This window comes from Hyaena hyaena, unplaced genomic scaffold (genome assembly GCF_003009895.1).
Source record: "Hyaena hyaena isolate Hyena2069 unplaced genomic scaffold, ASM300989v1 scaffold_22, whole genome shotgun sequence".
Taxonomy (NCBI): domain Eukaryota; kingdom Metazoa; phylum Chordata; class Mammalia; order Carnivora; family Hyaenidae; genus Hyaena; species Hyaena hyaena.
In genome coordinates, this window is record NW_024080654.1 from 2607712 (window position 1) to 2633371 (window position 25660).

A 25660-nucleotide genomic window follows, 5' to 3' on the forward strand; every position below is an offset into this window, starting at 1 on the left:
AGAAGGCATCATGGTCTGGCCCAAAACCATATTAGAGCCATGATTCAGCATCTGATTCAGATTTTGACACCGAAAATTAAGTACAGTATATTCAATGAGCCTAAAATACTCTAAAGCATCATAGAAAACCCTAAGCTAAAATGGGAAAATATCATACATGCTATGGCCTTTCACATTATTGCCATAACAAGTAAGCAATCTCTCAGACTAAATATGGCTGTTTTCAAGAGATTATCACTTAAAATGGACATTTATGCAAATAACTCAATAGAGCTTGACAACTTCTATAAATTATGGACAATTCTTTAAACAAATTAGGCTTCGGACACTGAGATATTACAAAGTTACAGTAATAAATAATATTTCAGGTCATAGAGAAGAAAAATCCTACATCTAAGTGGAATAAGATACATTTCTTAAACAGCATCAGAAGAAAGAAAGAAAGAAAGAAAGAAAGAAAGAAAGAAAGAAAGAGAGAGAGAGAGAGAGAGAGAGAAAGAAGGAAGGAAGGAAGGAAGGAAGGAAGGAAGGAAGGAAGGAAGGAAGGAAGGAAGGAAGGAAAGAAAGAGAGGGAGGGAGGGAAAAAGAGAGAGGGAGGGAGGGAGGAAAGAAAGGAAGGAAAAAACGAAAAGAGACAGGGAGGAAGGAAAGAAGAAAAGGAAGGAAGGAAGGATGGGAGGGAGGAAGTAAGGGGGGGAAGGAAGAGAGAGATGAAGGGAGGGAAGGAAGAAGCTGAGTTTACTATCGCACACGCTAAATGTATAGAACATTTTTAAGATAAATTAATTGAAAACAAAATGCCCAGGATGTTAAACTTGACAAGTAAAAGCTCAGTAACCTTTTTTAGTGTTTATTTTTATCTAATTTTTTCAAGATGGGAGGGACAGAGAGACAGGAAGAGAGAGAATCCCAAGCAAGCTCAGCATGGAGCCTGACTTAGGGCTCCGTCTCACAACTGTGAGATTATGACCTGAGCTGAAATCAAGAATTGGATGCTTAACTGACTGAGCCACCCAGGCTCCCCAAAACTCAGTAACTTTTTTTTAATAATCATTTATTTGTGAGAGAGAGACAGAGTATGAGCAGGAGAGAGACAGAGAGAGAGGGAGACACAGAATCTGAGCCAAAGTCGGACTCTTAATCAACTGAGCCACCCAGACACTCCAAAACTCTGTAACTTCTAAAACAAAATCTTAACTAGGGACCTTACAGCACATGAAATTTACTTTCTTCATTATTATGTGCAAGTTTCTATCCTCTCCATTTTATTCACTTTTTATAGGCCATGCATTAATTAAACAAACTGTCTAATGTGTCTAATGAAAAATAGTATCCTTGAGTATGTCACTTATCATCCAAACATACCGGATAGATACATGGAATGTATAGTGGATTTGTGAAAGATACAGTACATGTAACTTAAAGCAAGTAACTCTCTTTGCAATAGGCAATCGAAAAGTATGGGAGACCAAAGCATCACCTCCATCACTGGGAGTGAATGCCCGCATGAAATGTGAGTGAGGGTCTTTAAGAGAAATACCTTGCTTGGAGTAGACTGGCATAAACAACAGTCCCTGTAGCTGGTACACTAATTAGAGGGTTTTCAAGCAGAGATTGTTCCCTGAAGGATGGAGTACAGAGACTTTAGTAAAGCACTTGAAACCGGAGAAGACCAAACTCGATAAGTATAAGACCTACTTCATTGTCCCAGCAAACAATGGACTTTGTACCTAGCATTTCCAGACGTTTTTATCAGTTAATTAAAAAACAAATACAAAGAACGTACACTTAGCAATAAACCGACAAAGAAGCTCAAGAATAATCTCTTTCACCGACTGGCCCTCAAGGTACAAGCTTCAAGGTACTGCTCAGCATTCTCCTCCAGTGACATAAATCTCTTGGAGTCTACTGAATGTCCCCATTCTCTCCCCACAGCCAGTGTTCCCCTGACTGAGTTAGGGGAGGATCTTGTTAAAATGCAGATTCGGATTCTGGGATGCCCCAGGTCTAGGGTGGGGCCCATGACTCTGTTTCTAACAAGCTCCCCAGTCAGGTCTGTGTTTTGATCTCTGGAACCCACTCTGGGCAACAGGGAATCCCCGGGATGCTTCTCTGCCCTGTCCCACATAGCTGCTTCCTGGCGCCAGGTGTCACCTCCACATCAGGTCCTCTGAGCAGGCTTTTCAAAGCCTTACGTAGAACCCAGGCATTTAAAGGAGCAGTAATCGCACCGAACTACAAGGATCTGTTTACCCGTCTGGGTCTTGTTTGCCTTGTTACCCAGCACCTAAAGGAATGCCTAGCACGTAGTAGGGTATCAGAACATTTTTGCTCAGTTGAGGAACGACTTACTCTCCTACTGTGCAGTTCAAAATTGAACCTCAGGGGTAGTCTAACTTAAACCTACAGGTAATGGACAATCATGAATGCCAAGGGTCGGCTAATACAAAGAAGGGTGGGAGGTACGCCTTCTCATTGGTGGTATCATCTCAAATCCCACACACCTGCAGCACAGAATATGGCCCACGCCATGTACTCGTATCACGGCAATGACCTTGGAGACTTGGACATGCAGAAGCTCAGGACCCAGGCTCTACACGTGAAGCATCAAAATATGACTGGTCTTCACTTTCTGCATAATTAAACCTGATGTGAACTAGTAAATAATGGACCTTTGCACTCACTCTCCTCTGAGATTTCTAAAGAAGCATCCTTTCTATAGGGTTCTAAAAATTGTTAATTAGAATAACTGTGGGGCACCTGTGAGGCTCAGTCGGTCCAGCGTCTGACTTCGGCTCAGATCATAATCTCACAGTTTGTGATTCAAGCCCCACGTCGGGCTCTGTGCTGACAGTTCCGAGCTTGCTTGAATGCCTTCTCTGTCTCCCTCTCTCTGCCCCTTTCCCACTCCCTCTCTCTCTTTCTCAAAATAAATAAACTTTAAAAGAAAGAATAATTTATCATTCCCTCCTCTAATATTTATCACTGGAAAATAGTGCAGTCTGTTGAGCACCAAGTTTTAAGTACCTATGAATAAAATATAGGTTTTTTTAAATCTAGGAAATCAATAACTTTGCAACATATTCTTATGAAATGACTGGAAGAAAACATAATAACAAGCATGAATTTAAGCTGAAAAGCCAAGTCATCATGCCAGAGGAGTGCTTTTTTTTTTCAGGATGTTAATAAGAATTTGAAAATTCATTATTATGTAGGTCATTCTTAAAATATACTTCAGTGGGGTTTTAAGGGACAGAATGTCTTGCCTCTGGATTCAATCTTATTAAAGGAATATTCAACAATAACTGCAACTAAATTCAATATTCGGCAGTTCTCACTCAGACCAATTCTTCCTCCTTCATCATTTCTTCATTCGTCACAAACCATTAAAATACCTTCAGCCCTTCAATAAAGCGAATCACAATACAGTAATTATATGAATCATGCTTTGATTTGAAGAAATCCAACCACTACTGATAGTTTGACAAAGGAATGAATATACTTTGAAATGAAGACATGGGTTTGTTTAACTTCTTTTTCCCTAATTCGAACGAGGCTGTGACGTGGTGATGTAACGTGGCTTCATCTGAAAGCCACACAGAAAAAGACCAGAAGAGAATTGGGCCTAATTTCCTCAAGAGTGTAGCACAAGGATAATCATTCCTGGGAGTCACAGCAGATTTGTTTACCCAACTCTTTTTTTTTTTTTACATTTATGGAATTAAAACTAGATTTTCTTCAAAGGAAGAATATCTATTTGACGAATATTTAGTGAACAGTAGCAAGGATGGTGTAAGGATAAATAATGGAGTCCTGGAGCTAGTTCTAAAGAGCACATTAACTCTAAGGCAGTAATTACACATGGGGGAAAAAAAGAATATACACATAGCTTAACAGTCAGTTCAGAATGTTCCGTTTATGGCCAGGGAAAACCCAGAAATATATATATATATATATATTTTTTTTTTCTGATCCTTAATTTTGTACCTTTTTATCACTTTGGCCTGATCCAAGTCCAGACAAAGGATTGCTAACTCCATTTTCTCCTTAAATACTGAGATGATGCTATTGGGTGGCCTATGCTTGAAGTTGTTTTTAATATAGTAATGAGGTAGTGCAGTAATGCATTTCAACTCCCTTAAACAAGCGGAGGATCCAGTGTGAGCTGTGGAATAGAGCTATCTGATGTCAAAGAATAGACGGTGTTGAGGTGGGCAGGGCAGTAGTAAACTTGACTCTTATCCTGTCTGCCCAGAAAACCAATCTCGTTCACTCCTCCACACAGACATGTACCAGGTCCTCAATAAAATGAGAACCAGGAATTAGAACCTTATCTCCAAACTGTGTTTTCCATTTTCAGTGAGCTAAATAACTACTTTAATGAAAGATCAAAGACTAAAAACAAAAATGCAGCCCCCAGAAAAATATCTGGCACTCTAGAATTGGTAAAAGGAAATAATTCTTTTAATATAGTCAGAAGAGTTGAAGAGAGAAAGTTTCCAGGCCTCTGTTCATAAAAGCAGTTGCCCTAAAATGCCTTCATATTTCTTTCTTTCTTTTTTTTTTTAATGTTTATTTATTTTGAAGACAGAGAGACACAGAGCTTGAGGCAGAGAGAGGGAGGCACAGAATCTGAAACAGGCTTCAGGCCTTGAGCTGTCAGCACAGAGCCCAACGCGGGGCTCAAACCCACAAACCATGAAATCATGACCTGAGCCGAAGTCAGACACTTAACTGACTGAGCCACCCAGGCACCCCACCTTCATGTTTATTTCAAATCCCACTGCTGAAACCTTCAATCTGAACTTAGTATTATAGGCAGCGTTCCCGACAAATGGGATTTATAAAGATGAATAAACAGGCATATGTGATGGCTGAATTTGTCTAAATAAGTCAATCTTTTTATGAGAATTATAAGTCACCACTTAGAACCTGAGGGTTCTGAAGATTCACTAATTTACACTAAAATCCATTTTAGGAAACAGATTATCTCCTTCTAAAGCAATTATGTGATATTTATTCTTCCATAATTATAGCAAATATCTTAAATTTCAAGGAAATATTTCAAGGCAAATTTCGAATCTAATTTCACACAGAAACAATTTTATAAAAACCAAGAAGGCTTGAAAATGCCTATTGTCAATTTCTTTAGTTAAAATGCCATTTTCCCTATGCAGATCATGCCGAATAAATCTTACCTATGTTCCTGCAGTAAGACATACTTATATTTCATAATGGTGATGGCTCCCCACATTTACAGTTAAGCATTTATCAAATATTTCTTGACTTAGTAGCAACGTAAAATAAAAACATACATTTATCTTGCCTGAGATGATTCAATAATATGTGAAACTGACTCTCTGAAGAATAGCATGTTTGATGGACCTTTAAAAGTTAACAGTCATGCAAATGGTGGTCCCATGATTTCCCCTTATGGTCTCTATGTTCCTGTGGGCCTCCACCGGACTCGCTTCCGACAAACAGGACAGAGCAAAGAAGAAGGTCATTTCAGAACGACATGACATCCAATAGTAACGTCTGTGACTGAGGCTCCTTTCCCCTTGTGGCTTTGAAGAAGCAAATCTACAAGGCACACACATAGTCTACAGACAACCACATGCCCTTTCTCTGATCGTTTCCTAGAAGAGTCTCAGATGAGACCCCAGCCTGGCCCACACCTTGACTGTGTCCTTGCTGAGGACACATCTAAGTCACGTCCAGACTTCTGACCCACAGATATTGTGAGATAACAAGCATAGTTTTAAATCTCTAAGTTCGCGGTAACTTGTTACAAAGCAATAGATAACTAATACAACATAACTCTCTACTTTTTTTCTTTTTGCAAAGAAAGAAGAATAAACTCATTCTGCTTTACTTTGATCTACACTTTAAAAAGAAATCTAATCCAGGGGCGCCTGGGTAGTTCAGGCGGCTAAGCGTCTGACTTTGGCTCAGGTCATGATCTCACGGTTTGTGAGTTTGAGCCCCACGTCGAGCTCTGTGCTGACAGCTCAGAGACTGGAGCCTGCTTTGGATTCTGTGTCTCCCTCTCTCTCTATCCCTCCCCTACTCATACTCTCTCTCTCTCTTTCTCAAAAATAAAGAAACATTAAAACGATTTTTTAAAGAAATCTAATACATTATCTCATTTTTGGAATAACCCATGAAAAATGGAAACCACTCCTGAATAAAAAGTCTAGTAAGTCATTCAGGAAACTAGTTGGTGCTTTCAATGACAACTGTTCACCTCTCCATATTCTACCTAATGGCTGGATGATGCCACTTGCTACTCATCATACCATACCCAGTTTTGTTCTGATTTCTATAAACATTAGCCTTTATAATGCTTCCCAAAATATTTCAGGTATTTGAACATATGAATGCTGTTTACAATATTCCAAAGTGATGCCTAACATGGAGGAACAAAGATACTGTGACAGCGTAACAGCTGCATGAAAATGCAACTACTTTCTCCTAAAGAACTGAGTAGAAACTCAGTTGTTAACACCATCTCTTAAACTCGCCCATTTGTTATAAATGACAATAAATGATTTCAAGAGGACGCGTTCATTATGGTTTCATAATTTAAAAAAAAATTAAAATACGAGGATTTCAATAGAATATCCCAAATAATGCAGCCTTTAAAACTGTCTCCAAAACTGAACAGTTACATTAATTTCCATTTTCTTTGCCACATTATGACAGTGGAACACTAGTAAAATCCAGTGAAAGAAGGAAGAAACTGGTCTCCTTGTACTTCCTGGAGGATCCTGCTCTCTCTCTCTCCATTGCGCTATTCCTATACATATGCAGCCCCACACATTACCTTTTCAGTTACACTCAGCTCGTAGGCATTGTTTCCTGTCATGTGTCGCCTACGTCCTCAGATGATGAATTGGGCCCAAGAGTCAATGTATGAATATCTGCTGCTACGTGAAGTAAATGAACAGGCAGGGGGAAATTTCACAATAAGAGCTTCAAGAATCTACGCAGCAGCGTTACCGACCAGGAAGGGAAAGAATTCAATAAAACAGATGAGGCCACATAGGTGGTTTGGGGTTTCTTTCTCCAGTTTCCATTGGCTTTTACTCAGTGGAACCTCTTACAACGATGAAGTATCATTCAACAACTACTGAAGACCACTTAGTTTATTGCTAATGAACCACCCCAAAATGTAGTTTAACACAACAATCATTTTATTACAGTCTAAGCTTCTGTGGATCCGGAAGTTAAACTACATAAAAGAGGTAGGGTAGCTTTTCTTTCCTCGAAGAGTCTGGTGCTTTGAGCAGATTTGAAGGGCTCAGCGTGACTTAAAGGGCTGGCATCTGACTCATCTGGAAGCTTCACCAAGGTGTCAGGACCTGGCCTAGGACAAGTCAAAGTCTGAGTTCAACTGAAACTAGGAAAGCCCAGCCCACCCTCTCTATTGGTCTTGGGTTCCTTACAGTCAGGTGGCCTTGGGTAACGTGAACGTCTTCAATGACAGCTCACGCCTTCACGAACACGTATCTCAGCAAACAGGGCTAAAAATGCACAGCCATTTACCGGCTACCATGACGGTCACAGAACATCACATATGCTCTAGTCTTTTGTACAAAGCAGTCGCACGCCTGCCCAGATCCAAAGAGTGGGCTACATGAACCCTTAGTTGGAGGGGTACTGAAGAATCTGCAGCCATGTTTTGTAATCATCACAAGCTCATTTTTCTTCTTTTCTCCCTTTACAAGTGATTCGACCAAAAAAAAAAAAAAAAAAAAAAAACGAAGCAGACAGAACTCCTAGCTTTAAGAGTACTCTCAAAATCTCACAGGAGAAACAAACGGGCAGGTATATACATACAGAATTCATCTTTAGGTTTATCGTGTAAATCACCCACATGCTGCTGGAAACTCTCCTCAAGCAACAAGTGCTATCTTCTTTCCTTCTTTTTCAATAATCTGTAATATCTGAAAGTCAGGCCTGCTTCTGTACCACAGGAGAAAATCATTGTTAAAATAAACCTTAGTTAAGGGTCCCGTGCCCTACGCCTTTGCTTCCTCATCTACACAATGAAAAGGTTATCAGGTACTTCAAGGAATTAAATAAATTGGTCTGGCACTGACTCCAGGTGCTAATTATCAATTACAATGATCTTAACAAAGAAAAAACTGCCCTCCAGCTTTGGGCATAACTCTGCTGCCTATCCGTGAAATAAATTAAAATTAAAAAGTAACATTTAGTTAAATCATTTATACTTAGAAAGACAGAGAAATCTACTTAAATCAATTATTTGCCCTATACTTGGGTTACTGACTGATGTCAAACTTTCTTCAAGTCAGACGACAAAAGCAGTCACAGTGCTGATTTGTGTTTGCTTCTATATGAGGAACAGACTTTCCACCGAAAGCCCATGAAGGGCCATTAGGGGTTGAACTTCTTCCGTGTTTTATTTCTAACACTCAAGCTCACTTCGTAATGCGAAATAATAAGAACAATGTTTGGAAAGTGCTGTTTTAAAACATTTGCCTACGAGTAATTTGAATTTCGGGAACTATTTGAACTGTCTGGGTGATTTCTCGGGTAATGTAATCATTTTGCTTCTCTTGAACATCCTGGTTAGGTAACTGAATAGATTCTTGCAAAAAAGAAAAACCGTATCTACAGCTTTTATTTTACGGTTGGGTTAGTGACAAGGTTTCTAACACGCTGTCAGTCTCTCTTGCTTTTTTTTCTATTAAGTGGAATATTTTCTCTCTCAATCTCTTCCTGATTTTGGTGCACAGTACGATCAAGATACAGGGTCTTCCCAGCTTCTTAAAATTCATAAACTAATCAGCAGAACCAAACAGCGACATATTTTTCTTGTCTTCTAAATTTGGGAAACAACGCTGGATTTAAAAAATTCCTTCTCTGCAAAGGTTATAGAATAGTTATTTCTCTCTTTAAATGGCCAGATTAAGGAAACACACATCCCACTGCAAGCCATGGAGTAATTACACTGCTGTTTATGATTTTTCAAACCCATAATTACCCATAAAGAAGCATGTACAAATAAAATACTCTGTTTATAGTTCCCATATAAAAAGCTCTGTTGTTCAGTAACAAAGATATCAAACACCATATTTTATAAAACTGGTATTTTGTAATTATCTGACTTATAGCCGACTGTATTTCAAGAAGAAAAGCATGACGTTTTCATAAGGGAGCTGCGACATGGTCCTAACTAAGGTCAAGGCTCTGAGTAAAATCTAATTTCCACTTACAGGTTGAAAATGGGACTGTATGAGAAAGAAAATGTGTTACCAAGATTGCTTTTCTCAGTAACACATTATGAGCACGACAGCTTTTGGATTAAGATATTTACATGCCTTTAATCTTGTTCTCAATTATGTGCATCTCGAAAACGAAAAGTTAGTATTCTCCTGGGTGGTCTCTCACATTCCTTCCTTATTTCAATAAGTATCGGGGCGCCTGGGTGGCTCAGTCGGTTAAGCATCCGACTTTGGCTCAGGTTTGATCTCACGGTTCGTGGGTTCCATCCCCAGGTCAGGCTCTGTGCTGACAGCTCAGAGCCTGGAACTTGTTTCAGATTCTGTGTCTCCCTCTCTCTCTGACCCTCCCCTGCTCACGCTGTCTCTCTCTCCCAGAAATAAATAAAAAAACATTAAAAAAATTTTTTTAAATAAGTATCCTGCTTATATATAAGGTTACTGTTTTTTGCATGTCCATTTATGAGTCACACAGGATGACATGTCTGATTATTTATTCTTTTTTTAACTAGGTGCACTGTGGGCTATCTTTTATCTCAGTGTCTAAATTACTGTTGCCATATAATAACAGTGCTCAGACCATCCAACAACAGTGCACTAAAGATCCATTTTTAGAAAGTAATATTCATTTGTCCCTATACAAATTTTTTCCTATTTGGTACACAAAGATTTCGTGACAAAATACATTCCCAGAGGCAATGTTACAAATTAAATTATTAAAATGCTCTTTATGTAGCACCCTTTAACACATCTGGGTGACAATTATATCCTCTGCAAATACTCACCGTGATCATTCTGAGAAAATGCACGCATTCTCTGTTGTGCAGACACTTTTTTGGCCCCTCTGATCCGCCTGCTCATTCACAAGAAGCACAGACAGTTCTAGAGCCCTGAGCCATTACTTGGAGAAGTCATAGGAACTTGGTTAGATTGCCCCTTGGTTAGATTGCTCCTTAACAACTTACATTAAATGCATCAGATATTATCATGGTGTTTTTAAAAATATAGGCTACGAATAGGTTCGAAACTGCCCAGACTGGACACAGCACAGCAGAGGCAAATGTATACTGTGGTAAGTGGTCGAAGGTAGAAAATGGGAACTCTCAGATACCATTTCCTGCTTTCCTTGATCTACTGCCACCGTGAACTCAGCTTCTCCATCTGGCCCTGTGTTATTTCAAATGTCAGGCCATTAAGATAAATTAATATAGCATCCAACTCTTGATCTAGGCCAAGATCATGATCTCACAGTTTGTGAGATCGAGCACCGATTCAGGCTCTGTGCTGTCAGTGCAAAGCCTGCTTGGGTTTCTCTCTCTTTCTCTCTTTCTCTCTCTCTCTCTCCGTCTCTCTCCCCTACCCCCTGCCCACTGCCTGTGCTCTCTCTCTCTCTCTCAAAATGAAAAATAAACATTTTTTAAAAGATAAATTAATATATGTGGATGAAGATATGTTTTTTATCCCCTAAACCCTATGGATCACGAATCACCTTTTCCACGATTCATCTACCCTAGTCTCAACTTGGGAAAAAAAGGAAATTGTTGAGCGTTGCATAGTGCCTTTAGCTCTACTGTTTTAGTATTATTAATATAATCAAGTCATTAAAGAAATGCAAATTTGGACTGCCTAGCTTTCGAACTTTTCTGTTTAAAGTGGATACTGTGAGAAAAGTAAACATCCATCCAATTAACAGGTAATACCGGAGAAGTGAGCATCATTTCCTCAGCGGTGACGTGCCATGTTTCTGACAAAGACCATGAACCAAAAGCGTTGATTACCAAAACACCATTTCAAATCTTTGGGAATGTGTCTTTGTCTTAACTGTAGTTATTTATTGGTCTTATTCTTCTTCTCCTATGTGGACACAGCAAAATGGAAGCAAGGGAAAGCTTACAGCATCGACACTGGAGCATGGGAAGCAGAGGACAGTGACCTCCCCGGCTAGCACACTGTGGCCTAGCGCATCTGGACCACGCGACAGGCAAAGATGGACCCTTTCATCAACGTTAATAACTACTTCCGCAATTAGGGCCCTTTAAAAATCTCTACCTTTTATGAAATAATTGAGGAACATCAAAAATTAACCACCACAGCTTTCAGGAAACATTTTAGACTTTTATTACGAAATAGTTTGAGTTCTTAATATCACATATGCAATGTTAGGGTTAAAGATTTGGGACTTATAAATATCAACGGATTTTGTCAACTTTCCTCAGATTTTGAAGTATCTGGATTCGAGAAAATTATTTAAGTGAACAAACAATAAAGTTTGGGTACGCTTACAGTATGCTTATTTTTGCCGATAAATAGTCCCTTTGATTTCTGGGAGGTAAAATAGTATATTATATGTGAGAGGCCCATTTTATTCATTAAGTCCTAAGAACAAAAAAAATCAAAATACCTAAAGATTGTATTAATTATTTTAATAATCTTTAAAAAAAAAAACAATTAACTTAAGGGGGAAGTCAAGTCCATGGTTGGGCAGGTAACAAGTATGGGAGTTGAAAAAAACCAATAATCTATATTCATCAATGAAATCCAACTATGCTCACAAGGATTTTGTTTACTTAGACTTGAATTCCCTCTTCTTTACTGGAATCTCCAGAAACACTGAATAAAACGGAAGAGTTTAAAAATTCTACACCGAAATGATATGAAAGGATTCCTTTTTCCTAAGTGCCTTTCAATAGTATTTCAATTCTATTTAAGTGACTCCCAATAGAATTTCCAAAGTAAATTTCAACATTTTGAGACCCTTCATGGGGCACACAGTACATATCTGAGACTTGTCTTCATCTGCCAGCCCTCCACAGAGCAGATCCATGCAGAGGCTCACAGCTTCAATGACAGCAAGGTCATGTCCATTTGCATGTCATCTCTTTCCCCCAGGACTTCCCCTGGGCTTGGACTGAGGCCACTGCCTCCAAAAGCCCAAATGCCCAGAGGGTTCTAGCAGCCAGCCCAGTGTTCACTATGGGGAAGGAGATTCACTGTTTTTAGATGGGTTAAGATTCAGATCGACCTTTTTAGGAACATTTGTTTCTCTTCAGACAAGGGATCCCAGCTTATCTAGGGTCACTGTGATACCCAAGGTTCGATATACCACGGGCCTTTTAAAAATGCCTCTATGGAAACTAAGTTCAAGATCTCTATCAGACAGGTGATCCGAACCAGAAGGACAGCTTTGATTAGAAGCTAATTACTGGATTAGAAGGACAAACCTGCCAGTGTTTTCTACCAGCTCAGTGCGGACACGGTAGGAAAAGCCTTGCAGTATGAAGCGATTATCTCTTTCCAGAGGGGCTCGGGCTGGGAGGAAAACTGGCCAGCTACATTTTATGATCCCCTGCTCTGCTCTTCCTCGCAGTGACTCCTCAACCTAGATAGAAGCACCCCTATCTCATTGGACTTAGTGGAACAGCAATCCGTATCTTGACCTTTCTTGACCACACAAAGCTGCTGCAGCAAGAAATCTAGATGAAGTGCCTTGTGTTTCTTTTTATGTGAGAAAGAACTTTATATTCCATCTACTCTAGCTGCTTTCCACCCACATTCTCTGCCCTAAACACAAAAACAAAAACAACCAGACATGAGCAACAATTTGTGACACAGTAGACAATGTGATATAGTAACTAAGGTAAGCCTCTGATATGAAGCGCCACATACTACTGGGTTTAAATTCTGGCTACGCCATCCATACCTGTGAGAACTTGAGCGCGTTCCTTAACTGTTCTAAACCTCAGTCACTGTCACCCCATTTGCTGATAAAGCTAGTTTGGCCCATGATATTGGACTGTTGTGGGAAATAAACAAGATAAGAATGCTAGAGCTATCAGCCTGGGGCTTGTTTATGGTAAAAACTCAACATACGGGTACAATTCAATAACAGTGCTCAATTTTATACAGTGATTTTGTTCCTGGTGATAATATCCCCAAAGAACTGGATACAGGGGCGAGTTAATGCATGAAAAGAAGTGTCACACAACCAACAGAGAAAGGCCATTATCCACCCTTTCCTTCCCAGTCTGACCATGTTGTCGAGTTCTGCTTGAGAATTAGTAACAATGATTGATGTGTCTGTGATCAGAAGATAACAAATGTTTTTGCAACTCAGCAATAACAACAACAACAACAACAAAATTCCTTATAGATTCGTCTAACTCCAGTCTACGGCCATACCACCCTGAACGCACCGATCTCGTCTGATCTCGGAAGCTAAGCAGAGTCGCGCCTGGTTAGTACTTCGATGGGAGATTCTTCTAACTCCATTCCTATATATCTTCAGGATAAGCGAATGTAGTTGATTCATTCATTTTAAAAGTTATTCAAACTGATAATAATATGAACAGGAAACAGAAAAATAATTTAGAGTTGATGTTGTCAAGACTTTTACCTGGCAAAGCAAAGTATTATTATTATGAGCAAGGTGCTGGGCTAAGAAAATAGTTATATTTTATGTGTAAGATCATTTTTCTCTGACAGGAATCGACAGTAAGTACAATCTCACTGGGCAAAGTTATCTCTTCTGGGTCCTTCATGTGATGCCAAAGGCTGCTGTTTGGAATATTTAAAGTCATCGGGTCAACCAGCAGCACACAGGCGAGAGGGCCTGCATGGTCACAGCAGATGTTCCCATCCCATTTGCACATCATCTGCTGCAGTGCGCTCGGATTTCCTCAGGCAACTGTTTCCATTGTACTCTTTAATAGAACACCCTTTCTTACAGAGTAAAGATATTCCTGCACAAAACACCTATATACCTACAGAGCCTCATGCTCACCCCTAGAGCCATGCAAAGTACTGGATAATAAGTCTCCCCTTCCATGTGATGATTTTTATCTAGTTAAAGAACCTTGCTGGGTCTCCCCATGCCTTCTCTTTTCTCAGGGCAATCAATGTGCCCACTGAGGATGCCCAGCCCCCTCTTTTATTCTCCCCATTCAGTTTCTGTATCTTGGCACTTGCCATGTGTGCCTTTTCCGCTAGCTCTAGTTCAATACCAAGGCCATCGTTTACCCAACTCCCTCTCCCAGTCACTAAAAATACTAAGTATGGCTAAACGGGTAAATGTGGGTCAGAGCAAAAAAATTACAGAGACGCAAAAAACAAAAACAAAGTCAAGTATCTAGAGAGCAGGGCAAAGGGCCCCATCTTTTAAAATGGATTTTGAAGGCAGGACTTGGCAATGCCTCACAAACTACTTAATACAGAACTTCCCCCAAGAATTTTGTTTTAACCAGTAGGGTTCCAGGAGATGGAAGATCATTACAGTGGTTTTTCCACTTGTCCTCTCAAAGGTCGTGCACAAAAGGGCTCAAATTCCTCTGGAATAATCTAAAAGAATCTACTCAGTCTAAACTCCAGCATATGTTCATTTTTAACCTAACACAGAGAAAACCTTAAACTTTAGGAACAGAATATTTTCACTCCAGCTGAACTTTTGTTTTCAGTTTTATTTTAGCATTGTTCCATAATTTATTCACCTTTCTAGAGAAGCAAAAGGTATGTAGATGCAATAAAGCTGAGAATGTTATCACGCAAGATGCAAAGTCTGCTTATAAAACTCTTGTAAATGAGTGTTGTTTACCAGAAAATATCTGTGAGATCTCAAGAGAAGACTATGTTAATTTTACTGATTGCCTCATAGCTTTTCCCCTATGGATTTTAATACCTTGTCACCATTTGCTGGGCATCATCAAGTCCTAGGCTGGGTACATTTATACGCATGGGAGTCTTTTGATTTTTGCCCTGTTACCATCTTATGAAAGAGATCCTAAAATCCCTATTTTAAGTAACTTGGGTGATAACACGTAATAATAAATGGTGAATCTGAGAGATGAACCCTGGCTATCCTCATTTGTTTTTTGAACCATTACACTCTTAGGTTTAGAACTAATTTCTATTTCTAATTCAATAATTTTGCAAAGAAGTCCCATAAAGAAATAGCCACACTTAATTCAGTGGATTCCCTAAATACATGATTAAACCCCAGGGCAACACATCCCTAAAGACAATATTGATAGTAACACATACGTAATTGTTGACATTTACAATCAATAGTTATTTTATATTACTTGAAAATGAAGTTCCTACTTCAGTTAAGCATATTCAAGACAACAAATGTGTTTCTTTTCTGAAATCCTGCAACTAAAGCACTGTTGTTGTTTAAAATAGAAACAAAACAAAGGATCTGAGACGTACAACAGAATGCACAGATACAACCTCTCTTCTTCCCCAAGGCTAGGAATAGATGAGAACCTATCACTTCTTCTTTGGGATCTGGGGCCATCACTAATTTTTTTTTTTTTTTTAATAAATCTGGTGCTCTCTATCTCATATACCCATCAGGGTCCAAAAACTTTGAATAATCTAAAGTTTATTGCATCATAAAATATTTATTTCTTTAAGTTCCACATCTTTCCACCTACCCCGTTCTCTTTCTCTTTTCTCTCCTAAAGAAGAGTAGTTCAGGCTAGTCCTTATCTCAGCTCCAACCTACCCCTTAGTCCATCACAATCTGACGTCTCTCCCTACCAATCTATTGAAACTATCTCATAATCAACAAGAAAAATAATTGCCAAATCCAGTGACCTATTCCTGGGCTCAGCCTAGGTGTCCTTTCTTCAGGATAAGGCACTCCTGACGGATTCTGCATCTTTCTTAAAATCCTTCCCTATGCCTTTCAGATGAGCACATTCTATGGTTCTTTGTCCTTTCCCTCCTCCTCTGCTGGTCCTCTCCCTCCTCTCTCTGGCACACTCATCTCCCCAACCCCATTATCATGCCCCCTCACATTCACTCTTATTCCTCATTCTTCTCTGTCTCCTTCCCTGGTCCCTTTTCTGCTCAAACCTTCAGATGTTGTTCTTCCCCAGGATTCATCTCCGTCCTTTTGTCCATATAGCTTGTTTTCACTAAGTCTTCTAATCTCTGTCCACAGCTTCCCAAATGAAATGTACTTGTAGAGTGTGAGCTTCACAACCAAATGTCCTATCACATGGCATGTGATCTACTGGGTATCTCCTGCTAGCATTATCTACAAAAAATGAACTCCTAGTTTCTTTCAACTGTCTCAATTCCAACTCATTCTTCCCTCTGTATCTCTCATCTCTTCAAATGGTATCCACACCAGGGTGCCTGGGTGGCTCAGTCAGTTAGGCATCTGATTCTTGATTTCAGCTCAGGTCATGATCTCACCATTTGTAGGATCAAGACCCATGTCAAGCTCTGCGCTGCCAGCATGGAGCCTGCTTGAGATTCTCTCTCTTCCCCTCCCTCCCTCTTCCCCTCCCCTGCTCACATTCTCTCTTTCTCAAAATAAATAAATGCATATCAGTAAATTAACTAGTTAATCAATAAAATGGTATCAACGTACACAATCTCACTTTGTATAAATCTTGAATCTTATCTTTCCTCTACAGTTGGTAAGTTTTGAGCGAGAAGTCTCCTGAATCTTGTCTTCTCCACTTCCATAGCCACTGTAGCCATTTTGCCCAATGTGGTAGCCACCAGACACTGAGGCTATTTAAATGTAGAATAACTACATTTAAATAAAAGTGAAAATTCAGAGTTTCATTCACCCTAGCCACATTTCAACTTCTTAGTAGCCACACACAGGTAGGCGCTACCATGTTGTACAGGATGGAGTATAAAATGTTTCTTGTGTCATAGAAAGTTCTGTTGATGAATACCGATTTACAGCCATCATATTACCCCTAAGGAAAACTGCAGATTCCGAATGGATCTCTCTGGCATTACTTCACTCTGTTCCTGCCTATTATCACACTGCTGCCAAAGCTAGTTTTTGAGGAAAACAAAGCATCCCAAAATGAATCCTCCTTGATTAAAATTCCTCTCTGATTTCTTATCATACAGACAATAAAACTCAAAGACCTTAGCACGGGATCTATGGTCCTTCACAACTGAGCATGAACATCTCCCCAGAGCTATTTCCTACAGCAAGATTTTTAACAGTTGTTAAATCTATGTGAAGGTATATGTGGGCTTATTATACTGATCTTTTCATTCCTTGGTATGTTTGTAATGCTCATAATAAAAGAAAATACATCATAGTAACAAAGTGAACTTGATCTTTAACACTGCCCAGATGTTTGACCTTGGAATAGTCAACTCTATGTCCTCACTTTACTCATCTGTAAACTCTGTGATCAAATTACCTCATATGGAGATGATGCAAAGATTAAATGGAGTAGACAAGTTTCTGACTCCTAATGAGCTCTAAAGCTTATTAAACAGCTACTGTTGAAGCTTGTTGCAGCACTGAAATCTATGAGTGATTCAAATCATTTTTTGTGATGGCTAATACATTGTCACGATCGTCCATTTACATCTTAGTTCAATTTTCTTTTCAAATAAACTAAGTCAGTGATAGTGATAGTTCAGTAAGAAAGAGACTGGTCACTTTTGATGGGAGCGGGGATACCAAGAAAGACCCCTTAACTTTGGGTTTCCCATGGGACACAGGTCCTGGAAATGCAGCTTCCACATTCCAGAAGACTCAGCCAGGTGAAAACAAGAAGGCACACCGAGAGGAGTAAGACAACGGGAGGACGATGATGACCCAGTGTTGACGAGAGCCCGTTGTCCCTCCTGCACAGGGTGGAGCAGCTGACATACCTAATCCCCATGCATTTCCACAGAACTGACTGTTGCATTTACCCGTCACATATTATGTGAGGATACGCTACTGCCGCTGTTAAAATCAACTAACAGTATTTAACCAGATATCAAACTTCTATTTTTGCAAAACTTTTTTTTTTTTTTACCATCTGTGGTAGCTTATACAACATTTTGTTTATAAATGATTGAATGTAAAAACAGACTACCAAGGGGTGGTGATGATTAACTATTACCTTTTCACACTTGAAACAGCCAAGAATTAAATAGGTTCACGTAGTCTAACACAATACATACTATAAATTGGTAACTATTTATTACTAAAGAAAGACAAATGTTAACCATCTCTTCCTTCCAGTTTTAAAGAATCAGAGTAAATTTACATTTCATTAAAGAAATTCCATTATTTGGATTGTAATTATATTTAATTTTATTAGATAAAACTTAAATTTAGTGTTTCACATCATCCTATAATCTAAAATGTTAAAAATGAAATATGATTCACATTACAATCATTACCAAACAGAACAATAATAAGATTCTCTTAAAACTAATCCCTAAATTAAGCTTTGTCATAATCTGTGACTGTTCAGCAGTCTGCACTTCCAAAAACTATATGAATGGCAAGTAGTTACTATAGTAATATAGAAATAAGTCAAAAAAAATGGCTTATCATTACACTAGAAGTAAAAAAGAACAGTAATTTCCTAGGATTAATAAAGTGAATAGATGAAGAATAGACCAGAATCATGGAAAATACTAAAGCCAAAATGCTTTCTCTTAAAACCAACCATGTACTTCTTAAAAAGTCTGAACTTTAGCCATTTACATAGGCTAAAATTACAGACAAAAATAATAAGACTAGGGTTCCTCTAATCAAATAGTTGATCAGTCTCAGGAAGATAATCATTCAGTTTCTGCGCTCTTGTGATCAGTCCATGACTGAACATTAGTATGATGACTCAGTTCTCCCTAAAAGAAAGAACTGTCATGGCCAATGGGTGCATCCTAAAACATCCAAAACTCTGGTCTTCTCTGCATCTAATCTTTCTCTCTATGTTCTCTTTGGGTATCTCCCTTTACCTTTCCACCCAGCTGGTTCACTTTTCATCTACTCCCTCAACCTAGTTACTACATATTCATTCCCCTGCCTTCTGGCTATGTTCTGTTACCTCTTCTACTTTTCAAACATATCAAAGTTCCATTCTCCACATGAGAGTCACCTGGGAAACGAGAAATCCCAAGCCCATGACAGAAGCCAGACCAATGAAATCAGAATCTCTTTGGGGCTAGGAGCTTCTTCACAGATCCTCAGGACATTCCGGTGTGACCCCAAGGACCACTGATCTACCCTAAATGTTCCCTGATATTGAAGAACCACCTTTGCAGTACATATCAATATAAAATAAATAACAAAATGTTTGGTGCTGAGTTGATGTGAGGTTGATATAGAAGGTGAAGATTTAAACAGGAAATGAGGAATTGAAACTAAAGCAATAGGTCAGATAATTCAAACCAAATGTTCTCATTTGAAATGGCTATGTGTATATTTGTTCTTATATAATCAACTTAGCAAGAAAAGATATCTTAATGTATTATAATTTATACGTGGGGAGCATTAGGCTGAAAGAATTCTTTGATCTCCTTTCCTTCACATATTAATTCACCTTGCATATGCAGACACCAACTTCATCTAATTACAGTGATTAAACCAATGTATAACAGCAATTATTGAAACTTTGTGGTTATGCCCCATATAGCTACTAATTTGACCCAGTTACAATCTCAAAGTAAAAATATTTGTTTAGTCTATAAAACAACAGGCCTCTAATAATAAGATAAATAGTCTTTAAACCAACAGGTATCTCTAATATTAAGACAAATTTTGGGGTGTTTCCCTATAAAAATAAAACACAGATCATAAATCAGTAGTTGCATAAGGAGCAAAAATATAATAAATAAAAAATCCGGGTCATAGAAATGATTATGACAGTGGCTTTGATCTTATAAATTACCTTATTAATGGTGAAAGTGATCATCTGCATGGTTAGACTATTTGATTTTGCAGATCTGAAAATAATTAAGTGGTAGAATATAAAAGCGTTGTATTTGCAGATGTATCCCACACTTCTGGATGGTGTCATACTACCTACAATTGCTCTTAATCAACAGCAAAATTATATTTTAGTGGAAAGAATTGTAAGATATTTGATTTTCTTTAAAAATGCTAGTTCTTACAAATTTACAGTGCGTGACACCAAAATAAATAAGAACTTAAGAAATGCCTTTTTTCCAAACTGCACATTATGTAACCCAAATTGTATGTTATCAAACTGGTTACTGTTTGTGAGTGGCTCCTGAAAATATTACAAAAAGCATCAGGTATCAGAATTGTTATATATGCCGAACATTAGCAGAATCTCTCTTTGGTCAGTGTCTGTTAAATAAAAATAGGCAATAGAATCTACTTTAATATGAGACTATAAAAATAAAAACATAAGAATGCATATAGTCTTAAGAGTATGAAGATTAGACTTGTACTGACAGAACTAAAATACAAGTGATGTAATGATCTATGTTAGAATCTAACCTCAAACCTGCTTTCACTGACCATCTGTCTTAAGGTATAGTAAGTAAATAAAGCTAGCAGTTACAAAAACTCACCTGTTCACACAGAACAGGTATATATGTATAAATATATTCCCTAAGTATATTTATACATATATTATAAAATATATACAACTTTATATATTTTATAATATATATTAATTTTTATAATGTACATTTTTCTAACTTTTTATGCTACATTTCTTAGAGAGTGCTCAGGGACTACAGAATGGCATATTTAAGGGAAAATCTTTATTTAACTTAAAAATTTTATGTCTTAGAATATTATATTTTAATAATACCACCTAGCTTGAAATTTTTTTAAGATGTGTTATATTCTTATTAAACATATCTCAAAAAACACTATTTTGAATAACACTGCAAACTACAGAGAAGTGTCACTGTCATAATTTTTGCTGATTTATGTAATACAGCAGCTTGAATGCTATAATATAAATGATACATGCAATGGTTTTTATTCTTTATTTTTCATAAATTACTCCCTAGATGAATGTGTATATTTTCTTTACAAAAAAATTAAACCACCTATTTCTCAGAATACTAAGAAATATTCTTGGATACAAATGATTTGTATTATACATTGAAATACAAAGGTTAGTTAAAGTAAATTCAAGCTGTATTTGATCTCCAGTTACTTTGGACTCAAGATCTTATGAATGTATTAGATTAATATTAAGGTGGGGGTTTTTTTTCAACATAATGGATCAAAAAGCCTTTTTTAAAAGTTAAATAGAAATTACATTTAATCTATCTTAATTTTATACATATATGCTATGTGGCATTTTTCTTAATGGGGGGGTAGAAGGTAATAATACATGTCCTAACTTTTAAAAGCTAGAAACACTGCACTGATCACTTGATTATATATCAGTACAATAAAGTCAGTATATTTATCCTAATACATAAATTACAATAGTTTGTATCCCTAATATGATTAAGGGTATCATGTCGATAATTCTGTAAACATATTTATAAACTATCAAAACTAGATTTTTTTTCATGAATATATTACCAATCCCAGAAATATAATGCATTTACTTTTAATGTAGCCTAGGACTTTGTGGCTACCTTAAAATATGGAAAATTTTACATAGAATGTGTATTTTGAACAAGACCCTTGATGATAGTCCTCATTTCATAAGTTTGAAATAAGTATGTTTAGAAAGAACTCAGACACATCTTTCAAATGTGTGCAAGTAGCACTTGAAGCCATGTAACATAATTTGTATTTGGATGTTTGTGGCTTTTGGAGAATCATAAACAAATCATAAAGTAAGCAACTAAGCAATTGATTTGTGAGTCATCAACCAAAAACACTGACATCTTAAGTTTGAAACTATAATTTTTGAAAACAGTTATTGTGGAATAAATATGTCAAAATGACAAATCAACAGAAATCACACAACCAAGAAATAGCTACAAAACATCATGGGTAACAAATTCTGTGTTGCGGCAATAAGAAACCCAAATGTCTGTATTTACTTTTCCACGTGAAGAAAAGAAGGTGATATTTTTACAATACGCTTTTGTGTTCACAGTTAATGGTGACTATTTTATACAGAAACACAATACAGAAGTAGTCTACAACCTCACAAATTAGTTGAACCTACACTATACCTTACAGCTATGAATGATAACACAGTAATAAAGTTGAGATTTATTTCAGGTCAAGGAGAAAATAAACATTTATATCTATTTAAAATCTGAGTATTTGAACAAAGATATATTTGATGTGTTTATTTGAAAATATGTTGCAGTCTATTGACAATACAGACTATGTTTTAAATACTGAACCTATGCAAATTGGAATTACTAGAAATTTCTATAAAAGTTTGCATTCAGGGAAGCAAACAAATTTATATTATTACAAGGCACCCTTTTAAACATAACTATAGTTAAATCCCTGCAACCTTTTTATTAGTTGTGGAATTAGCAGACACATGAGTATCCTTATCTTTACAACTGTGATGCAACATATCTTGTCAAAATAAATAACTATGCAATAAATATGCTAGTCCTTCATTAACTTCTGCCATTAAGAATAAGTTTGATCCCCAGGCATGAGTTATAGTGGTATGGTTAAGAAAAACAGAAAGTTTAAGATCCAGTTATCTCGTGAAGAAGCGTTCCAGATTAATGCTGTAAACTCAATATTACTATATGAAAAGAAGACCTATTTCTGGTCTTTTAAAGAATGTTGACAAAGCAAGTTTAGTTTGAGTTTAGCTTAATTGTCAAACACACAATTAACCAATCCAATGTAAAATGCAGCCCTTGAACTATGTTCATTTTAAACAAGTATCCCTTAGCCCAGTTCTCTTGTCAAAGTATCACAAAAACCTCGATACATACTGCCCTTCATTACACTTCCCCCAGTACAAAGCAAGAGAGGCAGAAGAGAGACAGTTCTGTTCCCGTGTGGGGTTGGGGCAGTAGTGAAGAGAAAGGAAGAGAATGTGGTGTATTTTTTCTTCTGAAAAGCAATAGTATTTTGTTGTGCTGTTTAATAAATCACCCTTGGGATGAAACATAAAGGCTTATTGAGATTCTGTCATCATTTCTTCCCTACTAAAAGGTCACTGCAGTATCTTCATCTTCAACAGAGCCCTCAGGCAAATCTCATTTCAGCACCACGGACAGGGACACTTCTACTCGCACTTGCACCCCATGATTAATTACACTGACCATTTCTTAGGAAACTTGCATTGGCTTCTCCTTTGTCAATCAGCAAGTATTATATCCATTATTATATTCAACAGGAAGAGGCTGAATATAATACACACTCTTAAGGAGTTCAGTATTTTTCATTCATAGCACCTAGCATTTGCCATTTAGCAAATGATAATTAAAGCTAACTAATTACATAAGGTGTCTGTTAAGTTAGCTAACACTGATCATCGATCACCAGATACTTAATTAAAACTTTCTACTCACAGTGAGTCTCAGATCAATTATTATACAAGTGTCTAAGAGAAAACAGGAAACTTATGGTGAATAAACATGCTTAGGTAGGCCTCCATACTTTCCAAACAACCAGAACTACCTCTGTAAACCAAGTCACGTGCTTTTTTGTTCTTCCTCCATAAACAGCTACAAACACTCTCTCTTGTCCCTGTGGTCAACCAACTTAATGATGTCACTGTCGGAGAGATCATGCATGCAGGTCTACCAGCCAAACCACACATGCCTGTCAGTGACTCTGATTTTATCTGGGGTCATCAGTATCAAATTCCATTAAAAAAAAAAAAAAGATAACAGAGTCTGAACCAACTGCATCGCTATAAGAGATAGTAAAGCATAGGCTTTATCGTCTCAGAACACCAGGGTCTTTCCTGGGCTTCCAAAGATTCCCAGAAGGCAACCATCCACCAGCAATCCTCAAGGTGTTCCCAATTTAAGCAGCAGGTCTGGCCCTCCTAACCACAAAAAAAGCAACTGAAGTAACAAAACCAGAGTCCAAAAAAAAAGAAAAAGAAAAAGAAAAAGAAAGAAAGAAAAAAACTATTTTAAAAACTCTGCAGAGGACACCTCGGGCCAAACGCACACAGACAGCAAAGCGCGAGAGGGGTGATAAAGAGCCCAGGGTTCCTACCTTACAGTCCTCGGGACAGGACTTCACCGAGTACTCCTGCGACTGTAAATATTTGTGGAGCACACTCTCAAACTCTTCGTATTTCTCCTGAGCGTGGTGGTCGTAGTCTTGGTAAGCCTCGACGCACTGCCGGCAAGTGGTCATCTCGCCGCCTTCCTTGAGCACCACATCCAGACTACAGTTCAAGGTGTTGGGACTGGATAACCCCGAGAACAATTCCCAAAGTGTGTAGGAGTTACAAAACGAAAGGTAAAAATCCGACAGGCTCCAGAGCGCTGCGGGCTGCGCCCCCCTCCGCTGCCCCCCCCCCGCGGCCGCCGCCCCCCGACTCCAGTTCCTCGCGCACACGGCGTCCGCGCTCTCCACCGTGAAGCACTGGCCCGAGGAGGCGCCCTGGGGGTAGCAAGTCTCCAGGCGCCACGCCGGGCTGGCGGAGTTTCCTAGAGCAAGAGCCTTGCTCCGGTTGTTCTTGCCTCGGTCGCCCTGGCCGCCGCCGCCGTCTCCCGGGGAGGGGGGCAGGGTGGGGGACGAGGAGGCGGAGAGGAGTCTGTGCGCCGGGGCGGCGGGCGAGGGCTCCCCCATGCTCGCCAGGAGCGCGGGCCAGGAGGGCTCCTGCTGCCGCGGCCGCGGCTGCTGCTGCTGCTGCTGCTGCCGCTGCCGCTGCTGCTGCTGGTGCTGCTGCTGCTGCTGCTGCCGCTGCTGCTGCTGCTGCTGCTGCTGCTCCTTGTCCCGGGCCCGGGTCAGCTTGGCCTCGGCGCAGAACCACAAGTGATCAGAGAGCAGGACTGTGAAAAACAAGAGAGATGCCAGAGACAGTCGCCATTTCTGAGCCCTCTCCGAGTCGATGAACGGTTTCTCGTTCTCCCGGGGTGCGGCCAACCAGATTTTTAAGCCGTCGTCATACTGCCGACACATCCAAGCACCCCTGGTCATATTTTGGGAACGCACAGCCCTGGCCGACTCCACCGTGAGGGCTCCGGTGCCGGTGTCACCACAACATGCATTGACTTAAAGGGTTTAATTTCCTTATCCCCTCCTCCCGGTTCTCTCTCTCCCTCTCTCTCCCTCTCTCTCTCTCTCTCTCTCTTTCTCTGTCTCTCTCTCTCTGTCTCCTCTCTCTCTCTGCCTACATAAATATTACCAGTCTTTGGAGGAAGATCTGACTTGCTCCCGACCTAATCATAAGCCGACCCCATCGTCTGTAGAGTGGAAAACAATAATGGGAGAGAGAGAGAGAGAGAGAGAGAGAGGGAGCGAGGGAGCGAGGGAGCGAGGGAGCGAGGCGGTCGGAGGAGGCAGGGGCTGCTGGCCGGTGCTGAGCTGAGTGCAGGAGGTGATGGTGCAGGTGGCGGGGCGGCTGGCGCGGTCCTCTGTCACCCAGGCATGGTCACAGCGCGGGTCCCCATGGCCCCGCCGAGGACGGCCCGCTCTCCCCCGCCGGGGGCATGCCGCGTCTCCGCTGCCCACTGACGGCGACCAGAGCGCCTCCCCGGCTCCGCTCCTCTCCTCCTCCTCCTCCTCCTCCTCCTCCTCCTCCTCCTCCTCCTCCCTT

General features: G+C 39.2%; 1 protein-coding gene across 1 annotated transcript in view; it reads right to left on the reverse strand.

Annotated features, from left to right (window-relative positions):
• The window catches only part of FAM155A (family with sequence similarity 155 member A), a 640338-nt gene extending 615124 nt beyond the window's left edge, over window positions 1-25214 (reverse strand). Inside the window, exon 1 of the mRNA XM_039226691.1 lies at window positions 24109-25214. Within this exon, the coding sequence (XP_039082622.1) occupies window positions 24109-25041 (933 nt within the window). The 5' untranslated portion in view covers window positions 25042-25214. The remainder of the gene's footprint in view (window positions 1-24108) is intronic.
• Between the last annotated feature and the right edge of the window lie 446 nt (window positions 25215-25660).